At 34.2% G+C, this 16,445-nt stretch overlaps 3 protein-coding genes across 3 annotated transcripts in view; 1 reads left to right on the forward strand and 2 right to left on the reverse strand.

Moving 5' to 3' along the window:
- Positions 1-542, forward strand: part of LOC109232913 — a 4,998-nt gene extending 4,456 nt beyond the window's left edge. The window contains exon 3 of the mRNA XM_019398606.1: positions 95-542. The gene's annotated coding sequence lies outside the window, so the exon portion shown is untranslated. The remainder of the gene's footprint in view (positions 1-94) is intronic.
- On the reverse strand, positions 2,559-2,909 carry LOC109233536. Its single transcript, XM_019399424.1, has one exon. It carries the CDS (start codon positions 2,907-2,909, stop codon positions 2,559-2,561), a length of 351 nt encoding a protein of 116 aa, XP_019254969.1.
- On the reverse strand, positions 6,149-8,620 carry LOC109232914 (transcription factor MYC2-like). The gene has a single exon (XM_019398607.1). It carries the CDS (start codon positions 8,406-8,408, stop codon positions 6,438-6,440), a length of 1,971 nt encoding a protein of 656 aa, XP_019254152.1. The 5' UTR covers positions 8,409-8,620; the 3' UTR covers positions 6,149-6,437.

Below are 16,445 nucleotides of genomic sequence, written 5' to 3' on the forward strand. Positions count from 1 at the left end.
GGGGGGGGGGGGGGGGTTCATTTCTATATGTTGGGGCTCTTCATGTTGTTTATTCCCATGCACTCTCTAACCGATGCAATGCATGCTATTGCAGTTAGAACGACTTGCAGGGGTCTAAGCTTTTGTCTCTCTTCAACTAGGTGAGAAGATCCTGAGCAGTGCTTTCGGACAATTTTGTTGCTTATGTCCAGGTTTTGTCAGGTAAGAAGTTATGTTGAGAGTAACTTTAGGATACTCTTGTGCTGCTAGAACTTAGGTTGCTTCGACTTCCTTCCTTCTGATGAAACGAATCTCGATATGTATCATGACACTCTGACATGTACTTTTGTACATATCTGTTGTATGTCGATCGATCATTCCTAGTCCAACTTGTCACTAAAGAAACTATCCTTCAAGATTTGTTGCTTTCTTTGATGGTTCAAAGCGCCATCACGCGGATAATTGAAATGTCTCATCTGCTGCTGAATTCAAATTCTAGGAATGCCTCTTCAAAGATTTGGATAATTACACAATGGCATAGTTATCGAGTTTGAAGTTTTATATGGTTCAGTGTTTGCTTATAGGGGAAGTATTTATTGATTATGCTTACACAAAGGCATTGGCATTGTGTCCAATGGCACATGATATGCTAATGTCTGTTAGGAGATACTAATTTGGATTGTCAATGATCTCTCAATATCTTTAGAGTTAAGTTGCTCGGACTCGGGCGCGGGTTTCCGATACGGGTACGGATTTGAGAGTCGTATTCGACAAAATCTTAATTTTAAGATTCGGGGGGTGCGGATCCAGGTATGGATATGGGCGTTGGCATTAGGCTAAGAAAATTCAAAATTATAAAAATAGAGCTGTAAAGATATTCTAAATTTTGAGAGGTAATTTTGTGAAAAACCTATATGTATATTGTAACAGCGAATGTGAGACAAAAGGACTATAATGTTGAAGGTATGCCATTTCTCATGTTTGAAATCTGTTTTATCTTTTATTTTGAGAAATCAAAATCTCAATTTCCCCCATGTTTGTCCCATGGACTCCGGTCAAAGTATCCAAAGTTGGTTGACCGAATCCCGAACGTATCCTGCACCTGCGTCCGTCCCAGTGGCGTGTTGAGACAAGTTCGGCATAAAAATGAAGAGTCCGTGCAACTTAGCTATAGAGAGAAATTAACCTAAAGAGTTGGTCACCCAATCACTTAAACTGAAAATAGCAGGCTGGATGAATAATATATATAAAGTTCATATATAATATGTATATAATCTAGTATAATCAATGTATAATTTATGCATCTATTTGTGTAAAGATTCCATATATAAATTCCCATGATAATAATCTTGCTAAATTATAGCATGGTTAGGCTAGGTGAGACTTTATTAATCATGAAGTATAGTGACTTTTACACAAAGTGGTACTTTAAGCTTTGTTCTAACATTGAATGTATAATGCTCTTTCCAATTCTTTAGGGAAAATGAAGCAATCAATCAACTCTGTCTCAATCCTAATTTAGTTGGTAGGTTTATTATATGTACTTAATTACGATAGTATCTGAACCAGCTTGCGCGTACCTCAATTGTTCTATTGGTTACTTGTTATTTCCCATCATCAGAGGGGTGTCGAATAACTTTGTCTAACCAAGGTTTAAACAGATAAGAAGGAATTATATTATCCTTTTCTGTCTGCTTAGGCCTACTTTATCCCAGTACAAGATGAATTAACTACACTTCTGAAAAATTGGAGATTTCCAGTTTTGGAAGATTGGGTTTTAAATCATTTCCTAAGAAGAAAAACACAATCTTCCAAATCAGCATGACGTTTCAGGTTCAAGTCCCAGTGGAGACAAAAATGTTACTCGCTCCGTTCCAATTTATGTGAATCTATTTCTTATGCCAGAAAGAATAACCCTTTCTAAATTTAGAAATAATTTAACTTTAAGAGAAGCTCCAATCGGAGCAAAGGCTGGGTCTGTTCTCCGAGCATTTGCCTCCTCTCGACCCTGAGACAATTTTTAATTCTACTCTTAATGAGAAGCTTTTATAGCAACACAAATACGTTGGCTTGTTTAACACCACAAGTTTCAAAGGACAAGTAATTAGTTTGTAAATATTATGGTTTGTTTAGGACCACAAGTTTTAAAAGTCTTCATTTCTTTTCTAATCTCCATACCCAGTCAGCTAGGTTAACATAATTTCGAACGGAGGGAGTAGTATGTTATTTTTATCCATTTGTTTAAGCTTTAGTGGACAGAGTTACTCGGTACTTGTGCTGGTGGGAGATAGTAGGTACCTGGTAAAATTAGTTGAGGTGCGCACGAGCTGGGTGGTCCGAATACCCAAGATTAAGATAAAAGATATCCAAACAAATTGCTAATAAATGATATGAAGAGACTAAAATAAGGTTCTCCCATTTCACCACCTAGGATCTAACAGATTTGCAAACAATGAAATGCAGAGAGAAAAGATGAAAGCATGACATATATAATTTTAATATAAGATTATTACATAATTTCATCAGGTACATTTACATGATCATTTTTTACATATTATCAACCCTTAATAACATATTAATCAACGTTTAATTATCTGCTTCAAATCCTCAAAACTCCAATCCCTTCTCATCCCAGAGCTCCTCACCAATTTCGGCGAATCGGTCAAGAACTCCATTGGACCACTGTTATGAATCCTATGAGAACCTTTTTTCGCCTTTATTTCTTTCCCCAGAAGCGATTGACCCCTCGTTTTTTCAAACCTAGGCTTTGGTACCAAGTTTCCTGACCAGTTTCTTTCAATCTTCCCCGAAAAAAGGCGAAAATTCGACTTTCCTGGACTATTTTGATGAACATTATTGAACCTTCCCCTTAGTTCATCTTCTGAATCTGTTCTTTTTAGAACTTGGCATGTCAAGCAATTTAGAGTCATTGTTGTATAAAAGAAGAAGAAGAAAAGAAGAATAGAAGGTTTATAAGGTAATGAATAATGCATAGGATATGTGTTATTTCATATGTACTAAATATTTTTTAGGAGATTGAGTTGAGGGTAAGGGTTGGTTTTTTGGATTTTTGTTTTCTCCCATTTTATTGGAGATTTTAAGGTCTTGTGTTAATAATGGCCATTCTTTTTGGTTTTACCCTAAAATAAAGCTCAATCAATCTTTAGGTAGTGGATATTATTACATTATCTAACACAAAGGAAAATATTATTTATTACTATTAATCTTTTCTTTGTAACCGAGAAATCCTCTAGAGTCAATGGTGCCGATTTCAAAATTCGATGAATAATGGGCTCGTCTTTTTATCCTTATCTACTTAGATATCAGACTTGGAACAAGGCTGAAATTTATAACGTGTGTCTAATTCACATATGATCACCAGCTACGCTCTTACCAATAGAGCAAAATCCAAAGCGCTCGTCTTCTTACAAATTTATTGTATTGTGTGTTTATTACTCCCTCGGGTCTACAACAAGTGATCATTTTACCTTTTTATTTTGGTCCAAATTAAGTGTTTATTTACATAATCAAGAAGGAATTACTTTTATTTTTCCAAATTTGCCCTTATTTACATATTCCAATGTGTCAAGGTAACTAACAATTAATTAAGATTAATTTAGTGAATACATCTTCTCCTTTTTCTAGGAATTCGTATTTCCTTAATGGGTGTGTCAAAGATAAAATGGTCACTTATTGTGGGCAGGAGTAAGTATAAATCAATTCCTGTGACACTTAGAAAAATTAAGAATTAATGCCCTTTTTATTTCAGAACCCAAAAAAAAAGGGTAGATTTATGTAGCTTATTCTATTACAATAGGTTAGGTACCATTTTTAATAGGTTAATTAAATCATTAAAATTTCCAAAAAGGCAAAATCATAAAGTTCAACTTTCAATTATGATTATTAAAGAGACTTTTAGAGAACCAAAGAACATAGAAATAGTGTAGCTGTATGATGGACCTATCTCATGAAATTTCATGGTTGAAATATTTTGTACAAAAGCTAATCCACCTACCCTACCCTACACTGAACCCCCAACCCTATCATTCACAAAATTAATAAATTTAATTTTGTTATTAAATATGTTATTTATATATTTTGCTTAAAGAGACAAAATAAATACAAAAAGAAAATGTGAACACAAAAAGGGACCCAACACAATGGCGTCTGAACACATTTGTAAAAAGAGACTAGAATATAAAATTAACTTCACATGTAAAACATGATCATTTTGTTATTATTATTATTATTATTATTATTGTTATTATTATTATTATTATTAACAATTAATTTTTGTCGTCAAGACTATTCTCCGAACAAATTATATCAGGGTCAATTAATTCGCTTTAGACTGCAAGGTGGTTCTTATCCACACAAAATAAATTTTCTTTCTTTTTCTATTACAACACTAGAATACATGGTTAAAATCGCAACTAAGGGAAAAATTAGATGAATTCTTCTCATCTGCTTAAATTTTGATATTTAAAGTTACGTGATACTTACAATTGAAAAGTCATAAATATATGTAAATTAGTCAAGATGCATACAAATTAAATCGAGTGCCGTCCTTATCCAAGAAAGAAGTATCTTGGTCATGTGAGTTGAAAATTTAATGAAATAGATTGAGAATCATAAAGTCTTATGTTCAAATTTTAGCGGAGGCAAAAACACCTCGCGGTTTCTTCCCTTTCTATTCAAGCTTTACTGGACAAAGTTACTTACCATGTATTTATGCTGGTACGAGATAATAAATACCTCTTGTAATTAGTTGAAGTACACACAAATTGGCTCGAACCACAACTCTATAAATAAGATACTCTTAGGGCTCGTTTGGTACGAGGGATAAAGGATAATTAATCCCGGGATTAATTTTGAGATGAGTTTGTCCCATATTTGGTTGGAATAAAATTACGGTAACTAATTCCAGGATTAGTTATCCCGGGATTGTAGTATTTTTTATCCTTATGGAAAGGTGGAATAACTTATCTCGGAATTAGTTATCCCGGGATTAGTATTTTTTTTATCCTTATGGAAAGGTGAAATAACTACTCCCAAATAATTAATCGTAAGATAACTTGTTTCCAACCAAACGACCCCTAAAAATACTCTTAAATAGATTTACACTGTAAAAATATAACTACAAATTTCTTTTTGTAATAATTAAGCATGATTGTGTGGTTTCAATTTTTTAATACCAACTTAAACCATACAACACCTCAAACAAGACTGATTTTTGTCATATCCATCAATTCGTTTCCATTTGGTTTATACTTTTTACTGTTGTTACAATATAATAAAAGCTTGTACCTAAATTAACTGCACTTGAAAAGATTGTGTCACTTCAACTCAAATGACATTATAATACTATATACTATATTCTTTTAAATATTTCTTGGTCCAATAAATACAACAAAGAGTGGACCAAGTTCAATGAATTCCTTAAATGAAAATGCAGCCTACCCCTTGTTGGTCCTTTCTTCTAGACTAAAACAAGCAAATTATTTATCCATTATAAATAGTTGGAAACAATTTTTTTTTTTTAAAAGACTATTTCATTCTAAAATATTTATTTGTACTCTGTGTTTGTATCAAAATCAGATTATTTTGTAGCTTAAATAATAGAAGTTTAAGTGCAAACTACATGTCATGCATTTAATTGTTTCGATGCAAATAACATACAAGTAGAGTATGGGGAAGATGGGGTGTATGCAAACCTCGCCCTTATCGTCTCGGGAGCTTAGGTGCAAACACTAAGTTTGAATGAATTTTTTTTCTCAAAATCCTTTTTATCTTCGATATCGTGTCTAGTTTTTTGCCTCTATCCTTCTATTTTAACTAAGAAATCTTCGAGAGTCGATAACACAAGGTTAGAAACTTGATGTATAATGAGTCTACCGCTGGATTCAAACTTGTAACATACCTAACCTAAAGGATATTTTAACTAAGAAATCTTCGAGAATCGGTGACACAAAGTTCGAAACTCGATATATAATGGGTCTGCCACTGGATTCGAGCTCGTAATATACCTAACCTACACATCACGTGTGACGCTCTTACCAAAAAGCACCCCTGCCCTATTGTTGTTTCAACTGTTATACTTCCAAGTTTATAACCAATTGCTTTCTTCATTTATATTCTGGATAAAGAATACAAATAGATGGAGCAGACCTTAACAGAAAAAGATGAAACTGCATATTTATTTCTAATTACATGAACTAAAAAGCATAACTTGAGATCTAGTATTGGTTTCACATTTATGTACAGAAAATGTGGAAAACAAACTAGATATAAAAGTTGAAAAATACCCAAAAACTAAGAGGAAAGCTCAATCAGCTTTCCACTTTAAGTAGCCTTAAACTCAAGATCTAACTTATAGGAGAAATTCTCTTAAAATAGCTCAATGAAAGATAACATTATTCAGAGCTCACTATGATAATTTCCATTTACTGTATTTCTCTTCATCGCGATTCAGCAATTCTGGATGTCAATGATATCCGGAGTTGTTCTTGCGTGTAAAGCCGACTCCCCATTTTCACAGTTGCTTGTTGGATCATCAACTCGTTGACCACTGAAACACTAGCATGGTGCACATCTAAGTCCAATTCCATGAGAGCGGCCATTAACCTCGCGGCTGGATGGTTCTTTTTATTAGATTGTATACGAATCATAGCATCCCATCCGATCACCTTAACGTCGATATCCATATCTAGAATTTTGAGATCTTGATTTGACGGTGGAGGACCGGTATAGTTTGATCCCTTGTTGGCTAATTCTTTCCTTAAAGATTCAATTTGGTTCCTCAACTCTTCTTTATCTGAGTCAGAATTCTGAACCTTTGATTTCAACTCATTGATAAATGCAATTGCATCACCAAGAAGTGATGCTTTATCCATTTTTGACACATTTGGTACAACAGCTCTAAGTGCATAGAATCTTTGATTTAATTTCTCCCTCCTTTGTCTCTCTGCCTCCACATGATTCAACGGCTCCTCTCTCCCGTTAGCGGGTTTCCTCCCTCGTTTCCTCGGCTTCTTCTCAGGGTCTACAACTCTACTACTATCCGCCTCCTTCACCACCGAAGCCTCGAGATCTGATTGATCCGAATCGCCACCTCCACCGGACTTCCCCGTGTTTGAACTTGGCAAGATCACACCCGAAACAAATGAAAGCATCCCTTCATCGTTGCTACCTCTTGATGCAGGTGACCTTTTCTTGTTCTTGTTCTTGTTCTCCTCCGCAGACCCGGGCCCGAACTGTGATTGGCCCGAAAACAAGCTCCCATTTGCACTTGAAGCACTTCTCTTAGTACTATCACCAAAATTCAAGATTTCACCAGACTCGGGCTTGCAAGAACGCGAAGAATTTGCATTCCCATTCCGAGTATTACTTCCATCAAATCCATATTCGGAAAAATTCAACTCCCTAGTGAAAAATCCTTGTGTTTGCTGAGAATTTTGATTACCATTTTCGGAATTCTCATTTCCAAACACAAGTTGCTTACTACTATTACTTGAAGGAACTGTATTCGAATCCTTGACTTCCACAGCTGAGGAAGCCGGATCCGTCAGCCAAAGGGCCGAAGGATCGGGCTCAGCGTGAATAGCACATGAGCCCGATCCTGAGCCCGTAGTCGCACCCATATCAATATTAAAATTAAACAAAACTTTAACCTTGTTCATTAAATCAGCAGTCTGGAATATCAACTCAGTTGACCCGAGCTCAACAACACCATTAGCTGAAGGAATACAAACAATAGTCTGAAGCCCGAATCCTTGGGCTTGTCGGGCCCGTTCGCAGTGCGAAGCAGCTAATCTCTCTGCTCCAGTAACCCAAATCGGGCTTGAGCTGTACATCGCCAGGCCCGGAAGCCCGCTTCCGTTAACAAACGATTGAGTCATTGAAATCAGAAAAAACCATTCAGTATCCGTTACTTCTTCATCGACAGCATCATTTTCACCACCAGTTTGTGTGCCGGAAATTAAAGAATTCAGCTCCCGGAGAACCTTTTTCCGGTGTGCTTGCTCCGTGATAAAATCAGGCGAAAACGACGCCGTTTTACGCTTATTTTTATCTTCTTCACCTTTATAATACCCATCTCCCCACCCCAACACAGAGGGGCTCGCGAAATCCACAACAGACGATTGCCAAAATATGGCATACGTCCACGCTTCACGAGCCCCGTCGATTAAAGTCTGAAGTCGCTGTTGCAGCGACTCTTGGTTAAAATATGGCATAGACTTTAATGGGTCTCCGGCAATACTCGTCACCGGCGGCGGCGCCGGAGAAACTGAAGTCCGGGGAGTTGGTGTAGTAGTTGTTCCGGGCCAAAACGACGACGGATCAGAAGATAAAAAAGCTTCCATCATGTTATCGTCTGATGTAGTATTGCTCCATATATTATTCATCGTTGGTATTCTATAGTCCGTCATTCCATATAACAAAAAACAAGAAAAAAAACAGATAAATCAATTCAGATCTGTTTGATTCTTGATACAGAGAGAGAAAATGGAGAGGAACTTTTTTAGGGTATATATTCAAAAACCCAAGAATTGTTTGGTGATAAGGAGTGAGTGAAAATGGAGAGAGTTTGTTTGGGTAGCGAAGTGTTTGTGTGTGTATATATTATGGAGGTGAAATTGAGCTGAAATTAAATGAGGAAAGTGAGTGGAAAAAAGGAAAGAGGGTTCGACGAAAGAGATTGAGAGCCGATTTAATCGGGAGAAATTGCGTAGGAGATGGAAAGTCGGCGCGATTTTTATGGTTTTACTAGTACCTGGTTACCAAAATCTAGTAGCGAGTTATAGACTCCTAGCTGATGTAGGTAAAGTAACTTTTTTACTGCTCCGTCCAACAGCTACAACTCAGTATAGTTAGGCATATGTTACCCCACCCTCCGAGGAGTATGAGGGGTTATTTTTAAAATAGGCTCAAGAAAATAAAAAGAGATAATAAATCCGTAATAATAATAGAAATCGAAAAAAATAATATCAACAACGTAATAGACGATAAATAAATGGGAGGGAACCCTTCGGAGTTGCCCAGTTGGTTTGGAGAGTGGTCATCCATAATCCCTCCTCAATGTCCTTTGGGTTGAGCCTGTTGCCTAGTGCGGTTACATCCTATGTGTGGTTTGCAGGCAATTACACAGGGGAAAATTTACTCAGTTCACACAAAGTGCTCACCCGAAGGGAAGAGGCTGTGGCAGAGGTTGTAGCGGCTACGGATTTTCCCTCTTACCAACAAAAAAAATGGGAGGGCAATAACACAATAACACAACATAAGTCGCTAGCAGTCCTAGATAAAATATTATCAGACTTCTCCTTCCGTCCACTTTAACTAGTTTTTTTTAGTTGTTTTCACACATATTAAGGAATATTAACACTGAAATTAATCATATTAAACTTTTGTGATGACACGTGTTCTATCTGCTACTGTAGTACTTGATTTGGTCATTTGTTCACTCTGCTCCATTAGTCAAACTTTTTTTTACAGTTTTTACCACTTAGGGTAGTACTATGAAAATATCTTACGTTATCATCGGTGCAAGTAGTTTTAAACGATTTAACTTTTTGTTTTATTAATCCGGATTTACATTAGTAACCTTTAACTTTGGGGTAAATCTCTCTGCCAAAACCATTACATTTTTAGAGTTCTAATTCGTCACATAACCTTTGGGGATTAATGATTTATGTTAATTTTTATTATTATTGTTATTTCATTTGTTTCATTTTACGTGTTATTATTTTTTTATTAGACTATATAAAAAGGAATGACATATTTATATTGTGAAATAGTAATTTAAAATTTTCTCATTTCGCCAATAATTTTCTTTTGTAGCCACATAAATATCATAGATTATTTACAGCCAATCACAAGTTTTAAAGTTTTTAACTTTTTCTTTAATATTGTGCCGAATAAAATGCCCTGACGTAAATTGGAACAGATGGAATAATAGTTGTAAAATATTATGTAAATTTAAGATTTTTTACTCTTTAAATCTATAATTATAGTAAGCACGTAACTTCTCTTCTTTAATTATGAAGTTATCATACTTATTTTCTTTGTTTAATATTGAACTATTAAATAGGTACGTATTTTATGGAAGAAAAAGATTCAGAGAACAAAACCAATGAATATTCAAGGAGTTAATTTTGGAATTTGTTAAATAAGAAGATTTTCTTTGATAACCATATTTATTAAAGTGCTAATATTAATATGTAACAGTTCAATGTTTTCAACTTAGAAATAGCAACAAGTTAAAACTTCCAGGAAAAAGAAATGGAAAGAGAATACATGAAAATTTATTCATCCCCTATTAGCAATTAAATTCGAAGTAGTAATTATTTTAAGAGTTCAATAGTCGTCCAAAATTTTGGAATTTAAAAAGAGATAATACATAAATTTTCTTGAACTTGTCTTTAATTTTTACTTTTAAACTTTTTGATAAATTAAAATTTTGAGGATCAATGACACAGTTAGAAGTAAGATCTACATATGCACTATCATTTTCAGACTTCATTTATGGGATAATAATATCATATTTTTGCTCGCGCTAGAATTCAAAACCTGCCCCTTTGCCCCTTTTCACCTAAATACCAAGCTTTTATTTGTAGCGATATTTGAATTCATACGTGCGCCTAATTTGTAGATCATGTGATGCACTGAGTTCGAAACTCGTTGGATAATGAGTGATCCTATATCCTTCTCCATTCAAAAGCCCGTTTGGCCATGAATTTTATTTTTATTTTTTTTCGAAATCATTGTTTAGCCATAAAATTTTAAATTTTCACTTGAAGATGAGTTTTAGAATTTTTCGAAATATGAAAAACTTCAAAAAGCTGTTTTTCAAATTTTTCAATCAAAGTCACTCACAAAAATTCAAAAACAGCCCAAAATTATATTCATGTCAGAACACAACTTTAATTTTCAAATACCATTTTCACTTAAAAAATATTTCACTTTTTTTAGAATTTTACAATTCTTATGTCCAAGCGCCCACTATTTTAGTTCATTTAAATATTAAATTTTTATATGTGACAGAAATTAACACATGACATGTGTCTAATCCATATATATTGCATTATTATTACTATGCCAAAAATCTGGGGACACTATAAAACTCCGTGTCGATTAATCGTTGGCAGCGTTCTGAAATAATCGCCAAAAAGAAGATTTGCTTAACTAGATTAATTTATCTTAAACTTTACTTTACGTTAATGCTCACATGTCACCTTTATACTCTCTAATATTTTAACTCTTTTATCTTTTCTTTTTTCTAACTACTCCTCTATGTATTTGCATTATTCTATTTAGTAATATTCGAATAAACAAACAACCCCACTGAGGGCCAAGAAATAATTTAAAATCTATAATATGTATTTATTTTGCATGCACTACCAAATAAATTAAGATATCCTGGAGTGCAAGTTTAGCGCTGAGTCGAGGGAAGTAGGCGGGGACGTGAGGCTTGGGTCACAGGTCATCCCCATTCCCCAAGAGAGATAGTTTCAAGTACCTTGGGTCGGTGATTCAGGGGGACGGAGAGACCGACGAGGACGTCACTCACCGCATAAAGGCGGGCTGGATGAAATGGAGGCTTGCATCTGGAGTCTTGTGTGACAAGAAAGTGCCACCAACACTCAAAGGTAAGTTTTATAGAGCTGTGGTTAGACCGGCCATGTTGTTTGGGACAGAGTGTTGGCCGGTTAAGAACTCCCATATCCAGAGGATGAAAGTAGCAGAGATGCGGATGCTGAGGTGGATGTGCGAGCACACTAGGATAGACAAGATTAGGAATGAAGATATTCGGAAGAAGGTGGACGTCGCCCCTGTGGATGACAAGATACGGGAAGCGAGGCTTAGATGGTTCGGGCACGTGCAGAGGAGAAGCCTTGATGCACCGGTGAGGAGGTGTGAGCGGTTGGCCGTGGTGGGTACGAGAAGAGGTAGAGGGAGACCTAAGAAGTATTGGGGAGAGGTGATCAGGCAGGACATGGTACGACTGCAGATTTCCGAGGACATGGCCCTTTATAGGAAGGCCTCGAGGTCAAGCATTAGGGTTGTAGGATAGGGGTAGTAGAGCTTTCCTTACTTCATACCGGGAGGGAGGCGGGGTTGGATTAGGGTTGATCTTAGATGGCTTGCAGTTTATGTTGAACCCACACTATTCTTGTTGTTTATCTTAGATGCCTTAGACTATGGTTACTGTTATTGCATGTCATTCATCTTTTGATTTTTATGCTTCTATTACTATAACAGTTTCTAGTGGAGTTACTAATGAATTCTCTTTTCTTGTTTTTTATTTCCGTCTTTCTGAGCCGAGGGTCTATCGGAAACAACCTCTCTGCCCTATCGGGGCAGGGGTAAGGTCTGCGTACACATTACCCTTCCCAGACCCCACTATGTGGGATTTTACTGGGTAGTTGTTGTTGTTGTTGTTACCAAATAAATTAAGATATCTATAATGATATATAAATCATATTAAGTATGATGTGATAATTTAGAAAAATATAAATAATTCATAAAATACACAAATAACACTGGGAAAAAAAATCTATTTTTGTTGTCAATAATTTTTTTTCTGTAGTATTTTATCTTAGTTTTTTTACTCTTGTATTTTTTACACCTATTTTGAAAATATTTTTCTTGAGCCAAATGTATATCGAAAATAACTTTTCTATTTTGTACAAGATAGGAGAAAGGTCTGCGTATAACTCACTTGTCCCAGATTTTATTTGTGGGATTACACTAAATATGTTATTATAGTTGTAACGTGAAAAAAGAAATTACATGTCAATGCTTAAGTTAAATAAAAATATAATAGAAAGAAAATCTTATTGGTACGCGTTGGCGTCACGTTGTGGAATCATTGACGGGTCCTACTTAATTGTTTTGTTCAGATATTATACAGTTTTATAATTTGTAGATATGTTTTGGACAATATTAAATTATTAAGGCACGTTTTGGTGGATACCTAGCGTGAAAATAACGTTGATATTTTATGTAATATAATTGCAACTTGGCATGTGAACCACCATTACAATGCCAGACAATAATATTATATTAAATATAAATAAAATAAACTCCTCCAACCATTTTTTTGTACATATCTTTTGTCATGCTCTTTGTTTGCTCGTGTATTTAGGGTTTTTATTATTTGTTTGGTCAAAAGTTATTTAAGCTTTTTCGTTGAGGACAAAGTACAAAAGCGAATTGTAATATTTTAATTTAATTGTGGACTATATTTGTTGGCTACCGAAGTTTCAAAAATTGAAAGCTAGTAGTAGTTAATTGAAAGAGAAGTTGTTATCATTTGTGCAAATATAAAAATAAAGAGGGGGCTATCTTGTAATCTATATAACATAAATATGAATATATATGTGTAAAAGCTATCGAAATTATTGAAAATATTGAACTTTGACTCAGAACTCAAATAAGATAGATGGATTCGGTGGTTGGAACCAAGACCTAAACCTGTAAAATTAAAATTTTGGATCTGCCTCTAATAAAATAAAAAATGTTAATATCATTACAATATTTTGGATAACGTTTCCCTAATAATAATAGCCGTGTTTACTATAGATTAATGTCGAACGAAGCTTGAAATAATGATTACTATAGATTAATGTTGAGTGAGGTCTTAATCGTACATCTACCAAGTGGCACTCATAAACATGTTTCACACCCTCACATTATTAGAAATTCGGCAAAAATTAACCGCGGCCAACCTAACCATTTCAGTTGGTTTTGACGATCGTTTTTTGCCTTGTTTTTAGTGATGCACATACTCATACATGTTTTAACTTACATTTAGTTGATATATATCGACAACGTAATTTTTTTTTATAGTAATAATTATTATAACAGATTATTCCATACTATTATTTACTGCTTTTTTAGATTATAACGGTCAGATTTATTATGAATGTTATCTATTATTGCAGGTTATCTTAACTTTGATGATGTGACAAATTTTTAAATTTCATAAAGTTTTCTAATAAAGTTTTACAAATTAATTTAAAATGATGTCACAAATTCAATATACGCAAGAATATTTATATATAAATTATAGTAATATAATGTCATGTTTAGTCTCTAATGAAAGGATTACGTAATTGATAAACATTTCCAATGGCCCAATTGGGAAATATTTTTTTACATGCGTGAATGAGTGCACAAAGTATTTTAATTAAATATAAAAAAGAGATGGTGGTGATTAAAAAAAGGCATTTCGTTATTTGATTAGATAAGAATATCTCGAATATTATTACTTAAATTGTTGAGCTTCTTGATTGAGCATCATTGTTTACCTCGAAAATACGATTAACAATTAAATTTAATTTGTGGTTTTAAAGATATGTGATTTAGTTCAATACCAATTAATAATCAAGTAATATGAAGTGGAAATGAAAGAAATAAGTGAATCAAACCAATATTACTCAACAGTGGTGACCTCGAGCTTAGTGACATCGAGAGAACTAAGAGCAATAAAGTAAGAACAATAAATGTAAAGGACAATTATGATGAACAGTAAGAGAGAAAAGTAGGATAGTATATTTTTGCCAATGATGAGATGATATTACAAATGATTGGGGCCCCTTTTATATAATAGGGGAACCCTAAATAAGATATATTTCTATTTACAGTAAGGAATATTCTTGATACAGTTGTCTAACCGCCTAGTACGGAATCGTACAATCCTATTCCGAAATTTGCGCCATGATCTTGGGGACGTGGCAGGAATCTTGCTAATTCTGTTACAAATCCATAACGGTACAATTTTGGGGTCGAGCATACTTGACTCGGTATTCCTCGCACTCCTATCTTCGGGCATTGCATTCCATCCTCGAGCTCGAGTCTAGTCTGTCGACCTCAAACTTGAACTTACTTGAACTCGGACCTAAGGCGATCCCTTGAGCCTGGAAAATCGGTTGTGCCTGATTTCGACCGCATACAATCATGTTACGTGACTCAAATGTGATTAAAAGAAATACATTTTATAATCGAATTTAATTTATGTATATTGACAACGTAAAGACGTTTTTACACAATAAATGCAGTTTACTTATATTATAAAAGGTTAACTACCATTTTTATCAAGTTAACCATTACTTCCTCCGTTCACTTTTAGTTGTCAAGTATTTTAAAAATAAATTTTCATTTTTACTTGTTACTTTTCTCATATCAAGAGAAAAATAATTTATTTTTCCTGTTTTGCCCTTTGAATTAATAACTTATTCCAAATCATTTTTCAAATATATTAATACTATACATCAATTAATACGGGAATCATTGTAAATTACGCACTTTATTTATTATTTTTCAAGGGGTATGTAATCAATAGTGGACAAGTAATAGTTAACGGAAGGAATATTTATCAATAGGGGTTATAAGTAACATAGTCGAGTAAATATATTCTACTCCCTCCATTCACTTTTACTTGGCACGTTTTGACTTTTCACGCCCCTTAAGAAATAATAAATGAAGTGCATAATTTACCATGATACTCATATTAATTGATGCATATTTTATTGTATATGAGAAAATGATTTGAAATGAGTAATAAATTCTGTGGGTAAAATGGAAAAAAATTTATTGTCTTCTATTGATATGCGTAAAGTACCAAGTAAAAGTGAACAGAGGGAATATAATTGTTGATTCCAAGGCAAATTAGTCATGAGCCATGTGTTCTATGCAGTGATTATGTTCATAATCTATATGATTAAGTTAGGGCAGCTTACAAGGTCAACCTTTTTAGTACTTTAAACCAGTGTGTAATTGACAACACAAGTGGGACTATTACCAACTCTACAAACTACAACTAAAATTAATGTGTTTAATCAAGGAGAGATATTGTGATCATTAGTTTCAACTTTCAACATTAAGCTACTTTAGATGAAGTTTAACAGCAAATATAGGAAGTGTGTCTATATATGTTAGAAAAAATAATGGAGAAAATTTTCAATACATCTGGTAATAATATAACACATAAAAGAGTAAATATTTTTATAAAAAAGTAACATAAAAACTATTTAAAATTATAAATAATGCATAAAAAAAAAATAGGTAAAAACATGCCGGCAAGTACTTGTGTGTGCTTGTAGTACGTCCGGTGGTGACACCGCTCATGGCAGCTGATGGCTTTTGGCAACGGAATGGCGGAGCGTCGTGCAAGTTATATATATATATATATATATATATATATATATATAATTCTTAACGGGTTAAGGTTTATCCAATAAGAAAATTGAATAATCCGCCCCCAAACCCATAAGCCGTTAATAATAAAATTTTACTTCGTTTCCCAATCGTTAAACCGATAACCCGATACCAATAAGCCATTAAGCCACTTTTGCGATTCGATTTACGGTTTTTGTTCGATTTTGAACACCCTTATAATTCATGGTTTATGCAATAGTTATAATATAGGTTAATTGCAACATATATCAATTCTTATATGGTAAACA

The sequence above is a fragment of the Nicotiana attenuata genome, chromosome 10 (assembly GCF_001879085.1).
Source record: "Nicotiana attenuata strain UT chromosome 10, NIATTr2, whole genome shotgun sequence".
In the NCBI taxonomy this organism is placed as follows: domain Eukaryota; kingdom Viridiplantae; phylum Streptophyta; class Magnoliopsida; order Solanales; family Solanaceae; genus Nicotiana; species Nicotiana attenuata.